Here is a 21,999-nt window from a genome sequence, read left to right on the forward strand (position 1 = left end):
TAATACTAATAATAATATAATAATTGATAAAAATAAAAATATGTATAAATATATTACAGAAACTAAATAAAACTTATTACGTAAACAGGTAACGTGGAAGCAGCTGATAAACGTTTACGAGAATCTTTCTAGAAACGTATTACGTGGTTAGTTATTATCTCAATAGCAATCATTACTTAGTTACAATTTAACTAGTTCGTTCAAATCTAACGAATCTGACTATAACGTAAACAAATCTCCTCGTATATATATATATATATACATTGCTCCATAAGAAGAAAGAGAGAACGGTGAGAAGAAAGAAAAAGAAAGAGTCCAGCGAAAAGAAAAAGAGAGATAAAGAGAGAGAGAAATCAACAGAAAAAGAAAGAAGGAAAGCGACGAGGCAGTAAAGAAACAGAAGGTAATATTGAGAGGTTTAAAAACATTCTCTCGTATTCTTTGCAATCATTTTGGAAAAATGATGTTTAAGTTTAATACCTTTGTCATCTTACCGAACTCTTTTCTTTATATATTCTTCTGTTTCTTACCAAACTCATTTCTTTATATATTCTTCTGTTTAAGTTTATTCTTTGAATTTATTTTTTTGCAGTATATTTGTTTCCTTTTAAATTTTGTTTCTCTTCACATACTTATTATCTACTGCAGTAATTAATTGGTACCAAATAATTATAAAGACAATATGTAAATTTAACTGATGAAGACTGCTATGAACTGAACCACAGAGTTTGGGTTTAGACGATTATAGGGTAAGGGACGCCTTATCGTGGTTTGAGCTCCTCCACAATAAATCTTTCATATGCAGAAGACCACAAAGTTGGGAAATTATTTAGCTTCAGTTAAATATTACACAATGTATTATTTATTATATTATTTCATTTTTATTAAATTATCTAAGAGAATGGTATTTTCCGTTATTACGGCTGGAAATGTTTATAGTTAGAAAACCTCAATATTACTGAGAATTTTCTCACGTGTGTTTGTTTTGTGCTAACCTTTCCAGAAAATCATAATGCCTACTCTAAGCTTAGCAGGTGAAGCATGAAGTATCAATATTTACTCTTATGAGGACCGTATGGAGTTTTATATCGTAGTAAGAAATCAAGGAGCTGCTTCGATATTCTATGTTGATAGTGTGGAGACCTACACCTATAGACTAAATTAGGATAAGACTTTTGTATTGTATAATCATGTGATGACAATATGTAAGATATAAACTAAAGTGATGTAATATTTAGTAGACTGTAAGACCTATGTAAAATAACCCCTTTTTGTATCTGACGTAACAATATATATAAAGTAATGTCGGTGGATGTTTATATAATTTTCTTTACTGTTATTATTATCAATCTGTATTAATTAAACAACATTAACTTCTTTCCGTCTTATTTCTCACTGACAATGCATAAAGTGAAAACATATATATAACAAAACATGTAATATTCCTTACAAAAGTACTTATTAAAGGATGTTACAAGAACATCCAAGCATCACAGTATAATCAACAATGTCTAACTCAGCTCCGGCCTCCTGCCGCCCGAGGTCTAACCCCCGAGTTACCTGAACTTGAAATATATGCCCCAAACGTGGGGTGAGATCTCTAAACAGAAATCTCAGTAAGACAAGGGGTCCTCAAGGATTTCTCCACCCCAAGCTCAATAACATGTGCAATATAAGTTCAAAAGCAGTCATATCATATAAGTTCCAAAATCAGTGCAACGCAGCATATCATCATGTCACGTGTGTTAACTATTCTACTGATTAGAGGAAGTGTAGGTTGTACGTACGTCTACAACCCACAATAGTACACGCCAATGCCGTACCTGCCCACATGAACTTAATCCCGTCTAGGCGAACATCACATACATATCATAGGGCATTTGCACTTAACAGCTCAACAACATTTCAATAAATCAATACATGAAAACACATCATGCATATAAACCATTCCCCCATGGGGCATGGTGGAACCAACAATGGCTAAACCGAGGACACGAAAGCTTACCTTGCAAGCTAACTATCCAAGCCAAGATTCCACACAAGCTCAAAGTCCACAAACAGCAGAATCACAATCTGTTTTAGACCAGCAATATTATCAACAATCATACTTACAAGCATATAACATAAAGACAACGCTTTCCCTTTACGTTTCATGTCTTTAAGCTTCTTATAAAGCAATAATCCCTTAATCAATTAGATCCTGACTTAGATTACAGAAGTCCACATTGACCAAACATGGGTCCACAAACCCAAAATGTCATTCGGTATGAATAGTACCCTTACTGTCCTCGAAAACCCAGAATATTCGGATATATGTCGGGGCCATATCTGGATATGCATATCCGGATATCACAAGACCCCATATTCAGATATCAATATCCGGATACTATATCCGGATATTTCGCGACAGAATGCAGTTCTGCATTTTCGCAAAGATATCACTCAAATGTTCAACTTTTAACCCATTATTATGTCCAAACATGCATTTTTATACCCTATTAGGTTTATATTCGTGTTAGTTACTAGAACAACTCCTTAAACACGCCAAGACTCCACTTTTAACCAATAAAACTCATGATCAAAGGTGGTGAAGCTTACCCAAGCTCAAAACATAGGTATAATGACTCTTGGAGCTCTCACAACAGCTCTTCAAGTTCTGACTTTGAAGGTGCACGAAAATGGCACACCACGATGGTTCTTTCTCACCAAAGGTGGTGGTGACGACAATGGCTGTGACAATGGTGATGATGATGACATGGTGGTGGCGGCGGCGATGGTGATGACATGGTGCCGGTGCCGGCAATGACAGGGAAATGGCGGTAGTGGCGGTGGCGTCATGGTGGTGGTGACAGTGGTTACGATGATGGTGGTGGTGGTTGGTGATAGTGGTAGTGATAATGATGACAATAGTGATGATGATGACATGGTGGTGGCGGCGATAATGGTAGTGGTGGTGATGACAACAGTGACTGCGACGATAGTGATGATGATGACATGGTGGTGGCGGCAGCAGCGTAGTGGTGGCAATAATGATGATGACGATAGTAGTGGTGGTGGTGGCGGCAGTGGCTACAATGGTGGTGGTGGTTGGTGATGGTGGTAGTGATAATGGTGGTGAAGATGATAGTAGTGATGGTGGCTGTGGCGTAGAGGTGGCTGTGGTGACAGCAGTGGCCGTAGCGATGGTGGTGATATGGTGGCGATGATGATGGGGGGAGTAGTGGTGGTGATGGTGATGACATGGCGGTGGTGTAGTGGTGGTAACAGCGGCATAGTGGCGGCAGCGACGACGATAATGATGGTGGTGACGACAGTGGCTGTGACAATGGTGATGATGATGACATGGTGGTGGCGGCGACGATGGTGATGACATGGTGCCGGTGACGGCAACGACAGGGAAATGGCGGTAGTGGCGGTGGCGTCATGGTGGTGGTGACAGTGGTTACGATGATGGTGGTGGTGGTTGGTGATAGTGGTAGTGATAATGATGACAATAGTGATGATGATGACATGGTGGTGGCGGCGACAATGGTAGTGGTGGTGATGACAGCAGTGACTGCAACGATAGTGATGATGATGACATGGTGGTAGCGGCAGAGGCGTAGTGGTGGCAATAATGACGATGACGATAGTAGTGGTGGTGGTGGCGGCAGTGGCTACAATGGTGGTGGTGGTGGCTGTAGCGATGGTGGTAGTGATAATGGTGGTGATGATGATGGTAGTGATGGTGGTTGTGGCGTAGGGGTGGCTGTGGTGATAGCAGTGGCTGTAGCGATGGTGGTGATAATGGTGGCGATGATGATGGTGGGAGTAGTGGTGGTGATGGTGATGACTTGGTGATTGCGGTGGCGGTGGCGATGGTGTAGTGGTGGTAACAGCGGCATAGTGGCGGCAGCGACGGCGATAATGGTTGTGGTGACGACAGTGGCTGTGACAATGGTGATGATGATGACATGGTGGTGGCGGCGGCGATGGTGATGACATGGTGCCGGTGACGGCAACGACAGGGAAATGGCGGTAGTAGAGGTGGCGTTATGGTGGTGGTGACAGTGGTTACGATGATGATGGTGGTGGTTTGTGATAGTGGTAGTGATAATGGTGGTGACGATGATGGTAGTGGTGGTGGTGGTTGTGGTAATGATAATGATGGTGACATGGAAGTGGTGGTGGTGGTGATCGTGTCGAGATGGTGGTGGCGATGGTGATGATGGTAGTGGTGGAGAGAGTAATTGAGAGAAATAAGTGTTTCTCATTTTGTGTCTGGGAACAAAAAAACAGATATTTTTTTATTTTATTTTTCTGTTCCCCAGCACAAAAATTAAATTGGTTCATCCCGGGAACAAAAAAATAAACCGATTTTACCAAACGAGTTTTCTATCCATTTCTCTTCCTGGGAGCTGAAATTAAAAAAAAAATTGATTACAGAAAGATTGTCATGCACACCCTAATATTTTATAGAGTACTATGTAAAATGGGGGTTATAGAGTGACATGACAAAAAAATAAAGGAATTTTTTTTTTATTCTTTTAAAGGATGGTCACTTTAATTGAAGGGTTCGTGTTTTCTAGAGTCAACGTAGTTAAGTTATCTACATTGAATTCAAAATGCCATCGTTTTGGGACAGAAATCAAGGTATTTTTGTAATTATAATTTATTTCAGGCTTATAATAGTCTTTTTTATTATAATTTTTTAATTTTCAACCCAAAACGACTTCGTTTTGGGAGTGAATGTAGATAATCTACATTCAATGTAGAAACATTAAAGCCTTAATTAAAATTAGATTTTTTTATTTAAAATTTAAAAAAAATCACTAACTTTCTCCCTCATGATTTCTATTGTGTATCTCTTCTTTTTACTTAAAAAAATATAATTTTATATCCTTTAAAAAGACAAACACCATACACAAAATAAAAAAAAATTGTTGACCAGAACATGACCAAGAGTCCAAGACAACTCCAAATTCGGGAAATAATTTTCGTGGAATTCAAAATTGGTAAATAAAATTTATCTATTTATTTATCCCAAAATGGTAAAATAGCCTATAAATTTATGGGCTTATAACAAGGCCCAAACCATTAGTAGACCAATCGTGGGCTACAAGTAACCCAAAAATAACAAATAAAAATAAACTATCCCATTCTCGCTTCCTAATTCCCAAATCCCTAATTTTTCTCATTCACCGCTCACTCACTCATTCACGAACCTTTCACGGACCTTAGTAACTTAGAAGACGACAACAACAACAACGTCGTAATTTGGCTTTTGAACTTTTCAGATACACCGTGTTTGGTTGACACAGTCTTTTCAGTTTCAGTAAGAAGATTGCAACGATGGTTGAGATTCTCTTCGACGATATCTTTAGGGTGGAAAAGCTAAACCCTGATGACAAAAAGTTATTTGAAAGAGGTATTTTCTTTTTATTATTATTATTTTTTTTTTAAGTTTTGTTCTTTGGGTGTATTTTATTCTAACGCTTGGATGTTGAAGTTACACGCATTGAAGCAAGAAGTGAAAGGTTTGACATGTTTATGCACCTAGACATCAATTCTGAGTTATATCCGTTGAAGGTGGGTCAGAAATTCGCTCTTTTACTCGTTCCAACACTTAATCCCGATGGAACCCCTGACACTGGCTATTATGTTCAGGTAATTTTTATTTTATTATCTTTTTTACAATGAACTTTTCTTTTGCTATAGACGATATTATTATAAGGGTTTGATGTTTCTGATGTGGATTCATGTGAACAAAATGAAAAAGAAAAAGAAAATACGTGTCCCAACTATTTTTATGTGTTTAGGAGATAATTTTATTTTTAATAATATATATGAGATACATTAAACCTTTATTATTATTATTATTATTATTATCAAGTGAACCGTGGTACAAAAGATTATTTACCTTTCTTCAATGTGTATGTATCCTTCATGTCCGTGTGCTTATTCTAGCGAAAGCGTCAAGAATGTGCTAGTCATTGTTTTTTTTTTACTATTGTTGTTAAGATTTTTGAAGGGAACCTTGGCAAAATGGTTGGGATTTTTGTAAAGTGTTACGAAGAACTACATTCATATTCTCCAACATTAGAGAATGAAGGCCAATGATGAGTATCATTAAAAATAACTTTGATCTTTTTCAATATGGCCAATGATCGTTATATTTAGGAGGTTCAGGTTTTTAGGTTCTCGATTGAATCCTATGACTTGTTTTGGAAATTTACTGGCAAAAGTCATTTGGGTACTCTATAGCTAATGTTGGCCAAACCTTGGCCACTGATTCGTACCTGTCATTTGTTGGATTTGCTTGAATATCGGCTGTGAGCATGATGGAACATGTTTTTGCCTAAATGTTTGGGCACTGCGACTATTGCAAAGCACTTGACATCAGATATGTAAGGAGATAATTTTTTATCGGCTTATGTAAAGCCAGTTATGCTATATGTGCCTTGGATCATGAACTATACTATATTAAATGATTAGAGGGTGATATAGTGTTACTGGCTTATGAATATATGTTTTCAATGTTGGATAGAAGCCTTAGGATCATTAAACTGTTTGAGATACATGAGAAAAAGATGGGTGAAATATCCTAATTAAAAACAATTCCTAGCTCTCATAATAAACTAAGGCACAAGTAAAATATAAAATAACTTTACTAATGCACAGTTGCCATAGTTGTGTGAGCAAAGTTTGTTTGGCAGTACTGTGATCTGTAAGTGACCCAATTTATAACTACAGTTCCCTTTGCCTGTCATCATTTTTCTTTTTATGGTTGCTACTTTTTCTCTTGGCTGTTGGTTGTCAAATTAGTAATCCTGAATTTGCCTTATGAAATATTGCTACTTCTTTTTTCCCAGGGCAATCGGCAATCGCTGGCTGACAATTTTGAATATGTCATGTATGGGAAGCTCTACAGGATATCAGAGGGTTCAGGGCGCGAAAAAGCGTAAGTCTATTGCCAGCTTTGAGTATCAGATTACAAAGAAAGAAATTACTGTTGATAATATACTTTATGTATAGCCTGCATGTCTTGCTGATTAGCCATTTAGAGGCTAGTTACTGGAAACTATAGACTCTTCTTACTTTGGTCGTGAATTTTTTTTTAATTTATCATGAGCATGAACGAATGAATCTGGTAGATATAGTTTGTATGGTACCAATTGGCGCATTTGTTCCAAGTTTCACAGCTCGCTAATTAAAATGGAAATTATCGTGAGATTATGTAACTCTGTAGTGTCAATCAGTGGAGGATCTTGTTTCCAAGAGTAGCAGCTCCCTAGTTAGAGATGAATATGATCGTTACATGATAATTTAATTTTGTAGTGTATTTTATGTTTTCTACTTTCTACTTAATAGTCATATGACTTATTGGCTTTGAATTGTAGGGAGATAAATATTTCATTTGGTGGGCTTCTGATGATCCTGAAGGGAGATCACTCTCATTGCAACAAGTTTGAGCTTGATCAGAGGTTGTATCTGTTGATGAGGAAAGTGTGAAAATTTACGTTGAAAAAAACGAGGATGTGAAACCTTCTTGTTGGCTTGTTGCAAATCAGCAGCAGCTGTTTCTAACTTCATGATTGAGTGCTTTATCTGCCGTTTATCTTACTAATGCGGTTCTTTAGGATATTTGGTGCTTTGATTATATCATTCAACTAATGTGTACCTTTGCTAACTAGACAAGCTTGATAAAATAACTTCTGGCAGAAATTATCTTGTAATATGGTTTGACTTTAATAGAATCAACATGAATCATAAACTACTATTAGGATATATGTTCTCTATTTTCTATTTAGTTTTGGTAAATAATGTTGGTGAATTTTGATCCTTAGTTGACAATTGATTATTTTGATTTAATATTTGTTTCAATTGTTCAAATTTCAGTCTATTTTTTCATCTTAGTTATTCTTGTTTAACTTGATTTAGGGTTTTGATGGACATGATAGGATAAGAACGAATAGGATAAGAGAGTTGGATAAGGATAAGATATGATATGGACAAGATAAGCACATATCATATCCTGTGTTTGATGTGCATTGGATTAGCAATGTGATAGGATTATGCTACTCTATCATGTGTTTAAGGTGCATCAAATATCACGAGGATATAATATAAATAGATTAAAATACCTTTTTAACAAAATATCATAAATTATTATAAATTAATTTTAAATTTTTTAAATTTATTTATACAATTCTAACAATAGTAATTTTAGACTATATTTTTAATTTTTTTATCCTCTATATTGAATGTACATGTTCAAAAATCATGATTCATTTAACTATTTACTTTTGTATCATTTAAAAATTATATTTCATTCAATTCAAAAAGGCATGATGATGAATGGTTCTTTCATTTGCTAAAGAGAAACTTTGATATGTAGATAAATACAACTTATAATTTGGGACTTAGATGAAGGAAGAATAAACAAAATATAATGTAACAAATAGAAACATAAGGTGTTTCAAATTGTTATAAGAAATACATAATACAAGTAAAATTACAAAATACAAATAGAATTGCAAATAAAGAATACTAAAATCAATTTATATGTCTATTAGTTAGCCATTCATTCCACATTTGTGTTGCTAAATTTTTCCTCCAAGTAGACCACTGATCACTAGCTTCAATTGTATTAATATAATCGTCATCGTTGCATGCTACTTTTTCATTGAATATTTGTGTTTCCAATTCTGCATCTAATTATGCTTCTATTGGGTCAATAGGCATTTCTCTTCTGATAAAATTGTGAAGAAGGCAACAAGCAATTATTATGCGATTTTGGATTTTGATGGATAAAAAGACCGACTTCTACGTATAGCCCCATGCATTTTTAACGGCCCAAATGTTCTCTCTACCACATTTCTTGCCATTGAATGTCACATATTGAAGAGTTCTTTCTTATATGTTGGTGTATACCTATGTCTCCATTCACTGCGATGGTATCGATAGCCTCTATATGGAGCAAGAAATCCCTCACAATTTGTATATCCAGCATCCACAAGATAATAGTATCCTATAATAAAAAATAAGTTATTTCAAATATATTATACTTTTATTATAAATATCACAATTTATGTACCATATAACTAATTTTTACCTGTTGGAACTATTAAACCATTCCTCCTTGAAATAGCATCTCGCAATACCCTTGAATCTGATGTTGATCCTTCCCATCCAGGTAATACACATATAAACTTGATATTCCTATAACATACGCCTAGGACATTGGTAGATATATTTCTTTTTCTATTACGATATCGGGTTTATTAATTGTTGACACATTAACTTCAATATGGGTTCTATCTAGTGCCACAAGACAACTCTAAATCATATCCAAAAATTAAAAAACAAGTAAAAAAATATAAAACACAATTAATAAAAATAGAATAGATTTAAAATCAAACATCATCTTACCTTAAACCATTTCCATCTTTCGTCTAAGCAATCTTCTAGGACAAGATTTGGTGCTCTAAGAAGTGTTTCTTGCAACTGCAAAACATCATTCAACACTAAATTAAAGTATCAACTAATTATTTCTCCAGACCGTCTAAACATAAATCTAATAACACGATTCTTGGAATGATGTGCCAATATATGTAAAAACATTGTCACCTGTACTTCAACACTTACTAGTTCATCCTCTTTTAATCTACCATTATTTTTGAGGAGGACACATAATAAACGAAATGACCTAATATCCATGCGAAGTTGATCAACACAAGTTTGATCATCATGATTCATCAATCTATCCAGAAATTCTCCCCTAAGCCTTCTCTAATAATTGGTTGCTGCCTAAGATTATAATTTTCATGCCACCATAGCGCAAAATGACTCACTACGATTAAAATTGTAATACAAACCCAAACCATATGGAAAAACATTTGCTCCAAAATTAAATCTGATATAATGTCAAGATGCTCCTCTGAATGCATGTCAACCTGTGCATAGAAAAAATAATGTTATCGAAAGCAAGATTTTTTTTAAAAACATCAGCAGTACATTCAATTACATTTGAATGGAGTTTTTAGTAATACGTACTTGTTTCACTAAATTTCTAATCTCTCTTGGAAGTGTGGATTTAAATGGAGTCATCTTTATTTTATTTTTTCTATCTCTTTTATGCAGCAGTGGGACATTCCATAACCACCTTGTTTGTATACGGAATTACATTTGAACCCAAGCAAAAAAATACGCAACTTTAAGACTAATTAACCATTAACAATAATTTATATCTATATATGATTTCAATAATTTATATAAAATAATGTCACCTTTTAATACATGTAATTGATCAAAATCAATAAACTGCAAAAACATGCTCATCTAAAATTTACATAAATTAGAAAGGGAAGATGGTTATAGATATAGGCCTAACAATGAACCGGTTTCTTATTGAAAAGGAATGAATAAAATTTTCATTAACAACTTTGATCAAACAATTGATATGCAAGTGTACGAAATCGCTTCTGAGACTCCATTTGGTAAACCCATCAGTTGACGCTATGATGGTATAGGTAAAACAAGTTTAGATTGAAGGAACAAGGAAGTATGTGATTGAATTGATGTAGATAAAGAAGGGGAAGCAAACCTGAGATTAAAGTGAATGTATGAATTGCACACCTTCAAACTCCGATGCCTCGCTCAAAGGAAGATATGTAATCCCCTGGGCCAAACAAAACTAACACTTTGTGAATGATATATTTTCGATTTACGACCATAAATTATTAGAACTCAAATAACATCATCTTCATTCTGCTTAATGATTTGTGTAATCTTCTAATTCTAAACATACCCACAACCCAGAAATAAAATTTTAAAAAATGCATAGCCGCATACCTTTATGGTTCACCTCGCAGTGGCTGAGAGATTTATGTCAAAGGGTTGGGAGGAGAAGTTGTGTGGTTGAACTCTGAACTCGTGATGATGTTTCCCGTTTTAGGTTAAGCATAGAAGACGAGAAGAAGGGTTTGTCACGTGGCAGAGATGTATTGAAAAAAATAAAAATAAAAATATTCTTATCCTAACACTTTATAACCCAAGCCCCCCATGGGATATAAGTAATTAGGCTTTGGGTTGGATAAGAAAAACCAATCAGATAACTATATCCTATCCGCTTGGCATACCAAACAATTGACAAAGGCAGGATAGAACAACTTATCCTATTCTATTTTCCTTATCAGGATAGAAGATTTATAAATTATTTAAAATGGGATAAGATATTATACTTATTTTTTTTTTCAGATTTACTTTACCTATTTATTTCTAACATAATTGAATTAGAATCTTAAAAAGAGAGAAAAAGAGAGAGGTGAAAGCACGGGTGGATATAGGGGGGCTATGGGTGGCCGCCGCCCTTAAGTTGGAACAAATAATAAATTTGATGTAATCTGAGAGGAATGTTGGACTTAGTCAAGGGAGTAGAAAACCATATTAGAAATTGAAAGTTACGCTCATGAAGTTCTGTTTGACTTTTTACCAGTGTTTAAAAACCCGGCCCGGCCATCGACCCAGCTGAGGTCAGGGGTCATGGAGTCACGGGTTCAATCGGGGGGTCAGGGGTCACTACGCTGACCCAGTTTTATATATTAAAAAAATTAAATAGATATATCCTATATGAAAATATTAAAAAATAAATCACCAATCATCAAAGATTCAAAATATATTTAACATAATTCATCAATTACAATCACAAGTCAATATTATACAACCTAATTAAAGTATCAAGATATCAAAATACAAAACTCATATTCTAATGGGGTCACTACACTGACCCGGTTCTGCCTCTTTTGATAAGGTCTCTGACAAAGAAAAATTTAAAAGAAGTAAGAATGAGTTTTTGTTTTCCATCGACAACCGTAAGGATTTCATTTGAAGGGTTAAAATTCTTATCTTTTCTAGAAGATTCACGGCAGTGAGGTGAAGATTGAAAACATTTAGGTCATTAGGAGAGAAGAGAACAATTGGATTTAGGTTTGCAAGCATTTTTTTTAATAAAATAATGAAATTTTTTTTAAAAAAAAAAACATGCAATGACCCCCTTTGACCCATTTGACCCGGGAGTCACTGAAATCCGGCCAGGTTTTGGGGATCGGAGGGGTCGATATGCATACAGGGTCCAACTTGTGACCCCAACCCTCAGAGGGGAGGGGTCAGGATTGACCCGGGTCAACCCGGGGGGTGAGGCGAGATTTTAAAACACTTGCAATAACTAATCATTTACTACATCACACTTGTCATGGGCTCATGGCTACTAACTCAACTTGGTCGATTAAAAAAAAAACTATTAGCATATATTTATGTAGAGATAGGATCTTTTGACATTAGTGTTGAATTTCAAATTTGATACCTCATATGAGAGCCGTTAAATAAAAAAAGATCAATGGTGTCACATGCTTATAAATCAGAGTCGTTGATCTTTTTTGATCTAATGACTCTTAGATGAGGTGTCAAATTTTAAATTTGACATTGATATAAAAGGATCTTGCCTTATTTATGTATTGAGTAATAAAATAAGGGGAAAATATGTGTAATAGGGCAACAAAACTTTCTCACTTTATGTCTGCGGGAAGACGGTGATTTTCTATTACGTAAAAAAATAAAAGTCCATAAAATAAATATCTATTTTGATCTCAAAATCAGTTGACATTACTTTAGTTTTTTAAAAAATAAGTAATCTTATTTTCATTCTTTAAATGTCTCCAAATTATTATTTTAGTTATAAAACGCCCAAATAGTAGTTTAAAAAAAAAAAATTTGTGATGTTGCCATATCCTGATCACGGGCAACGTCATCCGCAATGGCTGGGGCTGAGAGGCTTTTATCCATCAGCATGGTAGTACTTCCCGTTATTTGGGCCTCTACCCTCCCTTTTTCATTTTGTTCTTCCTTCCCATAACTAATATCAATGATATCTTCATCCATAGCTTACATTACCTTTGTTCAAAATATTGTTAGAAATTCTACTCGGTTTATTTTAGCTAACCCCCCCCCCCCCCCCCCCCCCCCCCCCCCCCCCCCCCCCTTACCTTTCATATAAATTTATGTTTTCATTATTGGATGAAAGTTAGTTGAAATTCTGATTTAATGATATTGGAGATAAGTATAAAAAAAAAAAGTAAATATCCTATCTCATTTAATGAGTTTATGTGAAATTGAATTTGTGTTTACTAGACTGTGCTAAGTGCTAATGATGGATTTGTGCAGTCACAAACAATTTTAAGGTTTCTGAAAGTCAGAATTAATGAATGATGCTAAATCTTAACAGATAAGAAAAATCAGCATGTCTCGCCGGTTTCATAAATTCATTATTTCATACTCTCCTCTTCGCTTAGTAATTTCTAGCTCTCTTATAAGATGGGAAAGATTTCAGCATCTCCTGCCCAAATATTGACTATAAATTATTGTTCTTCTCGTTTGCAGATATTATCATTTATTATAAACACAAAGAGGATAGGGAGAGAGAGAGGAAATAATAAAAAGTAACACACTTGCTCTAAAATGTTATTTTTATTTTATTTTTAGTAATTCAAGTCAATTTAATCCGATTCGAATACTGTGAGAAATAATTTCCTTATTATTGAATTAATGGTTGGTGATAAATAGTTTTTTTTTTTAATTAATAGTTGGTTTTAAGATACCAACAAATTTATACTCTTGAAGTCAACTGTTTATCTAATTGTTATAATATACTATTGATACATAGATTAAAAAATAATTGAAAATAACTTAGAAGGAATATTAGGGCCACAAAAAAAATAAAACTGGATTAGGGAAAATTTTGACCCCAACAAGCAATATGTTATTAAAACCGATCTGGTCATTGACTCGGTTGAGATACTGGATCACTTCGTCACTGGTTCAACTAGTGTGTCACTTGTTCAATCGCATGACTCGGTAATTATATGAAATTTTATAATTTATATTAAAACTTATAAACATACTCTGATATCTAAAAAAAAATGATAAAAATTTCAAATATTTTAATATAAAAAATAATAAATCACATATTATTATCCAATAAAAGTTCAAACAAAAATATAACGATCGTGATACGGGACTTTAGGTTCAAAAAACGATATCTCTAACTATAAATCAAATCAAAATTTTCTGCATAGTACATAATTGAGATAATATTAGTGTTGTAGGTACATAACTTATGTAAGTCAATAAGCAAAAAAATATTCAACTATATCTATTATGGTTTTTTTTTTTGAAAAAAAAATTTGGATTTTTTTTTTGGACCGGGCCGGGTCACCGGTTAACTGACCGGGTCACCGATTTTCATGAAAACCGGCCGGGTCGGACCGGGTCACACCGGTTCTGATGCATGACCGATCCGTTGCTTAAACCGGACCGGTTATATGATCAGTTTACTGGTTCCCGGGTCGACCTGGCCGAGTCGGTCCGGGTTTCTTAACACCGCCAACAAGCTAGTCCTTCGCTTGCTCAAAGTTTGCTAGAAACATACATTCACTAGCGTCTCTTATTTTGTATTTATTTTCTTTTATTGCTTTTTTAATTTCTAGTGTCATTTATTATTTTCAATAAATGATAACCGTTGATTGAGAAAAATCAACGGTTAGGATTTGATGCCAAATTTTAAAGTTTGATGTAAGAATCCACATTGCTAAATAATTAATTAAATAAGATTATCGATGCTGGAGCATGGATTTGATAAAGATTATGCATAATTATAGTAAGATGAATATTTAAAAAGTCGAATAATGCTTAAAGTCTCTTTTCAGACGAAAAGTGCAGATATCGGTTCTGCTTCGCGGTATAAATGCGTACCGGTGAAGTATTTCGAAAAATTATAATAAAATATGAATATTCCTAGAAAAATATCTAGGTCAAGGATATCAAGTTTGGAGTAAGAATAATGAGTTTTGATGTCAGAACTAATACCGACTATGTATAAAACACGTATCGAAAAAGTGCTTCAAAAATTATAATAAAAATATGATAATTTCTAGAAAAATGTTTAGGTTCATAATATTAAGTTTGATAAAAAAAGATTAGCAGAGCTATTAGAACTAATACCGATGGATTAATTTAATGCACCTATAAATATAAAATGTGCACAAAATCCTAGGCTATTATTCAACTTCTGCGTAGAGACTTCCTTGGCTGCAGAATACTCTTTTCTCCAAGGATATAGTTTCTCTTCAAGAAACTCTTCAAGACTCCACCATTTCTTGATTTCCTTCTACCAAAACACATTGCATACTCAAAAGCCTTCATCTTGTGAAAGAGCTATTCTTGGTGGGTTTTTGATTGCTGTCTTGGGGACTGTCCACTTTGGTTGGATGGTGCATTTCTTTTGCATTTGATGATTCAAGAAATGATTTTTAGAGAAAAATGACCAAGCTCGTGAATCATTTTCGTGGTCTTATAGTGGCAGAATCCTAAAGTAGTGTAGAGAGCTTCAAACACCTCTTTTCTTCTGTTTTGAGTCTTTGAGTATATGCTTCAACCTTTGTTCTTGAGTTTTCTTGTAAAAGATCAAGTCTTGACATGTTAAATAAGTAGATTAATTAACCAACGTTAACACTAGCTTAAATGTGTCTAAAAATGCATGCTTGAATGCTTGAAAGTGTTAAAAATGGAACCTTGAAGGGATATCTTCGCGAAAATGCAAAATTGCATTCTGTTGTGAAATATCCGGATATTGAATTTGTGATATTCGGATATAAATATCCGGATACTGGGTTTCGTGATATCCAGATATGGATATCCGGATATTGGGGTTTGTGATATCTGGATATGGATATCAAGATATTTGGTCTGTGAATATCTGGATATGGATATCCGGGTATTGATCTTGTGATATCGAGATATGTCCCCGGGGAATATTCGGATATTCAGGGAAAAATCATGTTTTGAGCTATTTTACCCAAATAGAAGTGTGAGTTGGGTTTCTGGACCCTTAATTGACTATTGTGAATCTTCGAAATAATTTAATTAAGTCAGAACCAATAATATTGAAGGCTTCGGGTTTCGAGAGAAGCCTACGGTCATTAAACGAAAAAGAAAACGTTGTCCTAATGCAATAAGCTTCTAGACTATGAATATTAATTATATTTCTGGTATAAACAGACCTTGATTCTACTGTTTGGTGATCTGTGAGCCGCTGTTTGGATCTTGAGCTTGATTATACTACTTGACAGGTAAGTTTCGTGTTCTCAGGGTTAATCCCCATTTGTTCCACCATACTCCAAGAAGGGAATGATGGTTTTATATGGTATATGTGCTTATCTGTTATTTGAGATGATGAAATGATGCCCTCTTATATATGTATGTTATGTGGTGTATTACACACAAGATGGCTAATACATGAGTGTAGTGTGGAGCTGCACAAGACTGTATTCCATGAGGGTGGGTATGAGGCAAGAGCCTTATGCTTCTTATGTATGTAGCAGATGTGTGTAAATCATATCGTTCTTTGGCCAGTTGACTTGTTAGCACACATGCATGATATATATATGTTGCTACATCATGTGATTATGCTATTACTGTTGAACTGTTATCTTTGAATTGTTATACCAAAGTAAGCTTGAGGCGGAGGAACTCTTCGAGAACCCTTGCTTACTGAGATTTTTGTTTAGAGATCTCACCCCGTGTGAGGCATATTTTTAGGTGTAGACGTCCATGAGATGGATGCTTCACGAGGCAAGAGGCCGGAGCAGAATTAATTTATATGCATGCTTTATTTATATTATTTGGATATGATTATTGTACTTGAGATATGACTATTATGCTTATGTTATGTTTGTTGTGAGCATGTGGGTTGTCCATGCCTTATTTGATATTGTTATTTGGTTGGACATGTATGTTTTGTTTACGCCATGAGATATGGACGTTAGTCATGACTACGCGATGTAGCTTCATGACTTAGTATTTATTTTGATATTGAGGCATTTCAAGATTTATTTTGTGGTTTTGCAATTACATAAGGATATATATGAATTGTTATTTTGTCATCTTAATAAGGAAAAAGTAATCTTGCATGCCTATAAACTTAATTTCTTTTAGCTTCCGCATTTATTTGAGCTGCGCTTAATACCGTAATATGATAACAAATCTAGATGCATACAGGGTGTTACATTTGACACCGGTGTCAAAGGATCTTATCACACACACACACACACACACACACACATATATGGTAAGAATCATTTTATATCAGTGTATATTACACTCTCAATCTTATCCGTTGATCTCACTTATATTTAAAGGCTCTAATTTTTTAGTAATGTGAGCCATTAGATACAAGTGGATCAATGGTCAAAATTGAGTGTAAAACTTCTAACTCTTACACCGGTGTAAGAATATCTTGCTCTATATATATATAGGGATAGATTATTCTACCTACCATTTTTTCTGCCTACCTTTGCCTACTACCCTTTAATAGCGTTAATTCAAAATCCTAACTACATTTTTCATTTCTCTCTCCTACTGAGATTATGATCTAATGGTATTAAAGGATGGTAGACAAAGGTAGGCAGAAAAATTGGTAGGTAGAATAACCTATCCTCTATATATATATATATATATATATATATATATATATATATATATATATATAGGAAAAATGATTTCTGCAGCCGCTGCACCTACAGCTAGCCAGGATCCGCGTCCGGATCCTAGGATACGGCACCAGATCCTTGTTTTTTTTTGTTTTTTGTTTTAAAATGCCGTAGGGCCCACTTTTCTGTGTCAGCTGTAGAGAATGTTATCTACGACAGCTGTAGAAATGATAAGCCCATATATATATATATATATATATATATATATATATATTTATATATATAAATATAGGGGCATGATATTTTTACACCGGTGTAAAAGTTCTAAGACTTAGACTCAATCTTGAGCATTGATCCACCTGTACCCAACGACTCACATTATCAAAAAATTAGAGCCCTTAGATATAATTAGGATTAAAAGTCAAGATTAAAAGCGTAACTTACACTGGTGTAAAATGATCCTAACCCATATATATATATGGAAAAAATATTTCTCCGGCTACCCCAAAACTACATCATTTTGTTTATTTATTTTCTTATTTTAATTGATTCACCTTTGAATGGTTATGATCCCATTTTTCTCTCTATTCCTTTATCACCATTGATTCATCTTTGTACGGTTATGATTCAGTAGACAGTGATAAATTTATCTCAAGTAGCTTGAGAGACGATAAGCCATATATATAGGAAAATATGTATCATTTTGAAGCACACAAAGTTAGGGTTTTTGACCCTTTTGCCCCTAATTAAATAATTAACAACCAATTTGCCCCTCCCCCAGAACTATCCACCATCCTGCCCCCATTTAGTCGATTATGTTGCACTTTTAATCGACTAAATGGGCTAAACTCAGAAATTATGAAACGCGAATTTTAGTCGACTAAAAACTCACCTTAATCGACTAAATTGTTTGCACTTTTAGTCGACTAAGCACATTATTTAGTCGACTAAAGATCGCGAAAAACCCTATATCCAGACCTCTCTTGGGCTCATTTTCAAAATATTCGAAATCAAAACTTCTCTCTTGGTCTCTTTCTCTTGTTTGTCAGCTGGGAACCTTCCAATCACCCTTCCATTTCATCCCACCACCTCTAAGACATAGTAATTGTGAAATCATTGTCATTTTCCTTTATTTCTCAATTGTTTCCCCCAAATCCGAACCCTAACCCCTAAAATCTGATTCCTACCCCCAAAATTCGTGTGAAAGATGAGCTCAAGTCCTAACATGTATGTTACCATGATTTACTATGATGGAAAGCATTATGAAGGCCCCAACAGTGTTCAATTTGAAGGAAAAACGAAAATGTTGAAAATCAAACGGGGCACTACGTACAATGAGCTGAAGGGGAGGATTAACCAAAAATTGGGGCTACACGGGAGCCATGGCGTTCAACGGATGATCGCCAGGGTAGAGTCTACAGTTGGTAAGGATGCTATATTCTACATTGGTAATGATATATGTGACGATGAAGATGTGGATTGTGTCATAGATGCAATTGTGGACCGAAAATTTCAAAACTTTATTGAGATATATGTTGAAATAGACTGTGGTCAATCTTCATCTGCACCTGTGCATGGAAGAAGTCAAAGTCAAGAAGACAAAGTGGTCGGTTTATCTGCACCTGCAAGCCTATCTTCAACACCCTTGAACCGTCCCTGTATATGTCTAAATCTTTCATTTCCCTTCTGCACGTGACTCTTGCTCCATTTTTTGTGTTTCAGCGCCATTTTTCCTATTTTCTTCAGCGTGGCGTTTATGCCCTTCATGACATCACGTAATGAAAACCCACCCTCAGGCTCAGCTATCTCCTGCTGGTCACCCTCATCATCATCGTCATCATCATCCTCCACCTCGGGGTCAACCATGTCTACAACTGGAGCAACATCAGGAACCTCAACATCAGCCGCACCTGTGAACTGCCACACTCCTGTTTGGGGGTTCTTTGTCATCTTGCACTGCTCCAGTAGACGTTTTCCAAACTTATGATTATACCCTGTGGTCTTCTTCAAGGTCACATTACCCATGTGAACATCAAAATTCTCCAATATCCTCTGAACAAGACAAGCAAATGGAAGTGCACCCTTGTGTTTGGCCTTATACATCATCCAACACACGTAGTGCCTCCAGTTCACCGAAGTACCATGTCGGATAGCCCACATGATGGGAATGTCATGCTCCAACACCCTGGAATGATTGAACGCTCGCGGAAACAAAATGTGGGTGATGACATAGTGTAGTATGCGGGACTCCACACTAAGCAACCCCACCGTATAGGCAATGTGTTGCCCACAGACTCTCCTCTGCTCCTGCACGGCATCACCGCGTCTATATCCTGGAAGTATGGTCCCGCTGTCTGCGTCATATTCCACAGTCTGCGCAGAATCAAAGTCATACCCCAGTAACTCCAACCATACCGGAGCCGTCATGATGATGTCCACCCCGCAAACCCTAGACCTCAGCTCACCGTGATGGTAGCTGAGATTATGGTAGAAGGCCCGTACATGCAGCTCAGAATATGAACACGACAGTTCAGCCAAGGTCCTAAGATGTGATTCCTCCAACCACCTCACAATGTTAAAACCTTCTTGTTCAAAAAAGGCTGTATCAAGTGATTTGGCCCCACAAATCGGTCGGTTAACAAAGTCACGGACAAAAGATTCATGAACCACCGGGTCATTCTCGAACAAGTATCCGAATGGGAGGTCCACAGCAGCGGGGTCTTCCTCTTGTGGCCTTGACGAAGACGGACGGTCTTGTCGTAGCTTTTGTCGTCTCTCATTTCCAGTGCTAGACGATCTTCTACGGCCAGCCATGGGAACAACTGTACCTACAATGCAAGTGGAAACAAAAATCAATGAACAATAACAATATCAAAAAATTTAAAATTCAATATAAAAAACAAAACCTAATCCTAAAATAAAACAGAAATCAGAAACCCAATCCCTAACCCTAAAACAGAAACAGAAACCCTAACCCTAACCCTTACCCTACACCCTAAAACAGAACACAAAAATCCATTCCTAACCCTAAACACTACAACCCAACCAAAACAGCAACGTAAACCCTAACCCTAACCCTAACCCTAACCCTAACCCTAACCCTAAGCCTAAGGCACCACATCAACCCTAACCCTCACCCTCACAACACACTTAGCTTCCTACCCCTAACCTAAATCCACAAAACCGCAAACATAAATCAAATGCATGAAGAAAACCAAAAAAAAAAAACTAAACTTAAAACCAAATGCAAGTCAGAATACGTTACCTAAATGTCGATTTCGCAAGTGTGAACCAAGGAAGCTTCAATCGCACCTTCAAGGGTTGAGATTCGGACTTGGTTGGAGAGAGGGGACGAAATGCAGCCTTTTAGTCGATTAGGGTTTGAAAAAAACCCCCTTTGCGAAATGGGGTTTTTTTTAAAAAACCTGATCTGCGACATTTAGTCGACTAAATAATGTGCTTAGTCGACTAAAAGTGCAAACAATTTAGTCGATTAAGATGTGTTTTTAGTCGACTAAAATTCGCGTTTCATAATTTCTGAGTTTAGCCCATTTAGTCGATCAAAAGTGCAACATAATCGACTAAATGGGGGCAGGATGGTGGATAGTTCTGGGGGAGGGACAAATTGGTTATTAATTATTTAATTAGGGGCAAAAGAGTCAAAAATCCCACAAAGTTATGTCATTTTAAATGAGAGAAAAAGATAAATCACGAGAGAAAAAATGGGTAGGAAATTTTTTAAAGGTGTGGGTCCCATCTATTTGTGAGATTAAAAAGATATAAGGTGTGTCATTTAAAATAACACACATTTTTTCATATATATATATATATATATATATATATATCCTCTCTCTTTTTTTAATATTTTCATACTTTTATTTGGGTTCATCTGTTATTGACCCCAGCTAGTTTGAGATAAATATGTTGTTGTTGATGATGTATTTATTTTCTTTTGAATTTGATCTTAAGTTGTAATGAGAAAATTATTTTGAGCTTGCTTTCATTGTTTTCTTTTTTCTCGGCCTTATTCTACTTGCATTGTGTCTGTTAGTACGCGTCGGAGTATTTGGCCTTAGTGTTTCCTAGACTATTCTAACGATTGATCCGTGCAGTTACAAAAATTTTAAGGCTTTTAAAAGTTAGAGTAAACACCCTTTTTAGTCCCTGTCAATATCTACGAAGTCCTTTTTAGTCCCTGGCAATAAAAAAGGACCAAATTGGTCCCTGAAATTACAAAAAAAGGGTCATGTTAGTTCTTATGTCAACTCCCAAATATGTAGAGTGACCCTTTTCTTGTACTTTCAGGGACCAATTTGGTCCTTTTTTATTGTCAGGGACTGAAAAGGACTTCGTAGATATTGTCAGAGACTAAAAATGGTGTTTACTCTAAAAGTTATAATAGATGCCAAATGGCTTAAATATATAGTACACCATTATCTGTGCAGTTCTTTTTTGCCATGATATATGCAATATAAAC

At 35.4% G+C, this 21,999-nt stretch overlaps 1 protein-coding gene across 1 annotated transcript; it reads left to right on the forward strand.

The window, feature by feature from the left end:
- Positions 1 to 5,296: 5,296 nt before the first annotated feature.
- LOC133304694 (DNA-directed RNA polymerases II, IV and V subunit 8B-like) lies at positions 5,297 to 7,790 on the forward strand. Its single transcript, XM_061504752.1, has 4 exons — positions 5,297 to 5,407; positions 5,489 to 5,646; positions 6,852 to 6,940; positions 7,380 to 7,790. Exons 1-4 carry the CDS (start codon positions 5,332 to 5,334, stop codon positions 7,489 to 7,491), a joined length of 435 nt encoding a protein of 144 aa, XP_061360736.1. The 5' UTR covers positions 5,297 to 5,331; the 3' UTR covers positions 7,492 to 7,790.
- Positions 7,791 to 21,999: the final 14,209 nt, after the last annotated feature.

The sequence above is a fragment of the Gastrolobium bilobum genome, unplaced genomic scaffold, assembly GCF_033153095.1.
Source record: "Gastrolobium bilobum isolate Gb01-03AN ecotype WA unplaced genomic scaffold, APGP_CSIRO_Gbil_v1 utg9112, whole genome shotgun sequence".
Classification (NCBI taxonomy): Eukaryota; Viridiplantae; Streptophyta; class Magnoliopsida; order Fabales; family Fabaceae; genus Gastrolobium; species Gastrolobium bilobum.

What these genes read in the sequence shown, in the direction of transcription:
- LOC133304694 (XM_061504752.1), top strand. Translation starts at nt 5,332, where the DNA reads ATGGTTGAGATTCTCTTCGACGATATCTTTAGGGTGGAAAAGCTAAAC. An exon ending in CAAAAAGTTATTTGAAAGAG is followed by an intron (nt 5,408 to 5,488) that starts GTATTTTCTTTT and finishes TGGATGTTGAAG; the next exon opens with TTACACGCATTGAAGCAAGA. An exon ending in GGTTCAGGGCGCGAAAAAGC is followed by an intron (nt 6,941 to 7,379) that starts GTAAGTCTATTG and finishes TTTGAATTGTAG; the next exon opens with GGAGATAAATATTTCATTTG.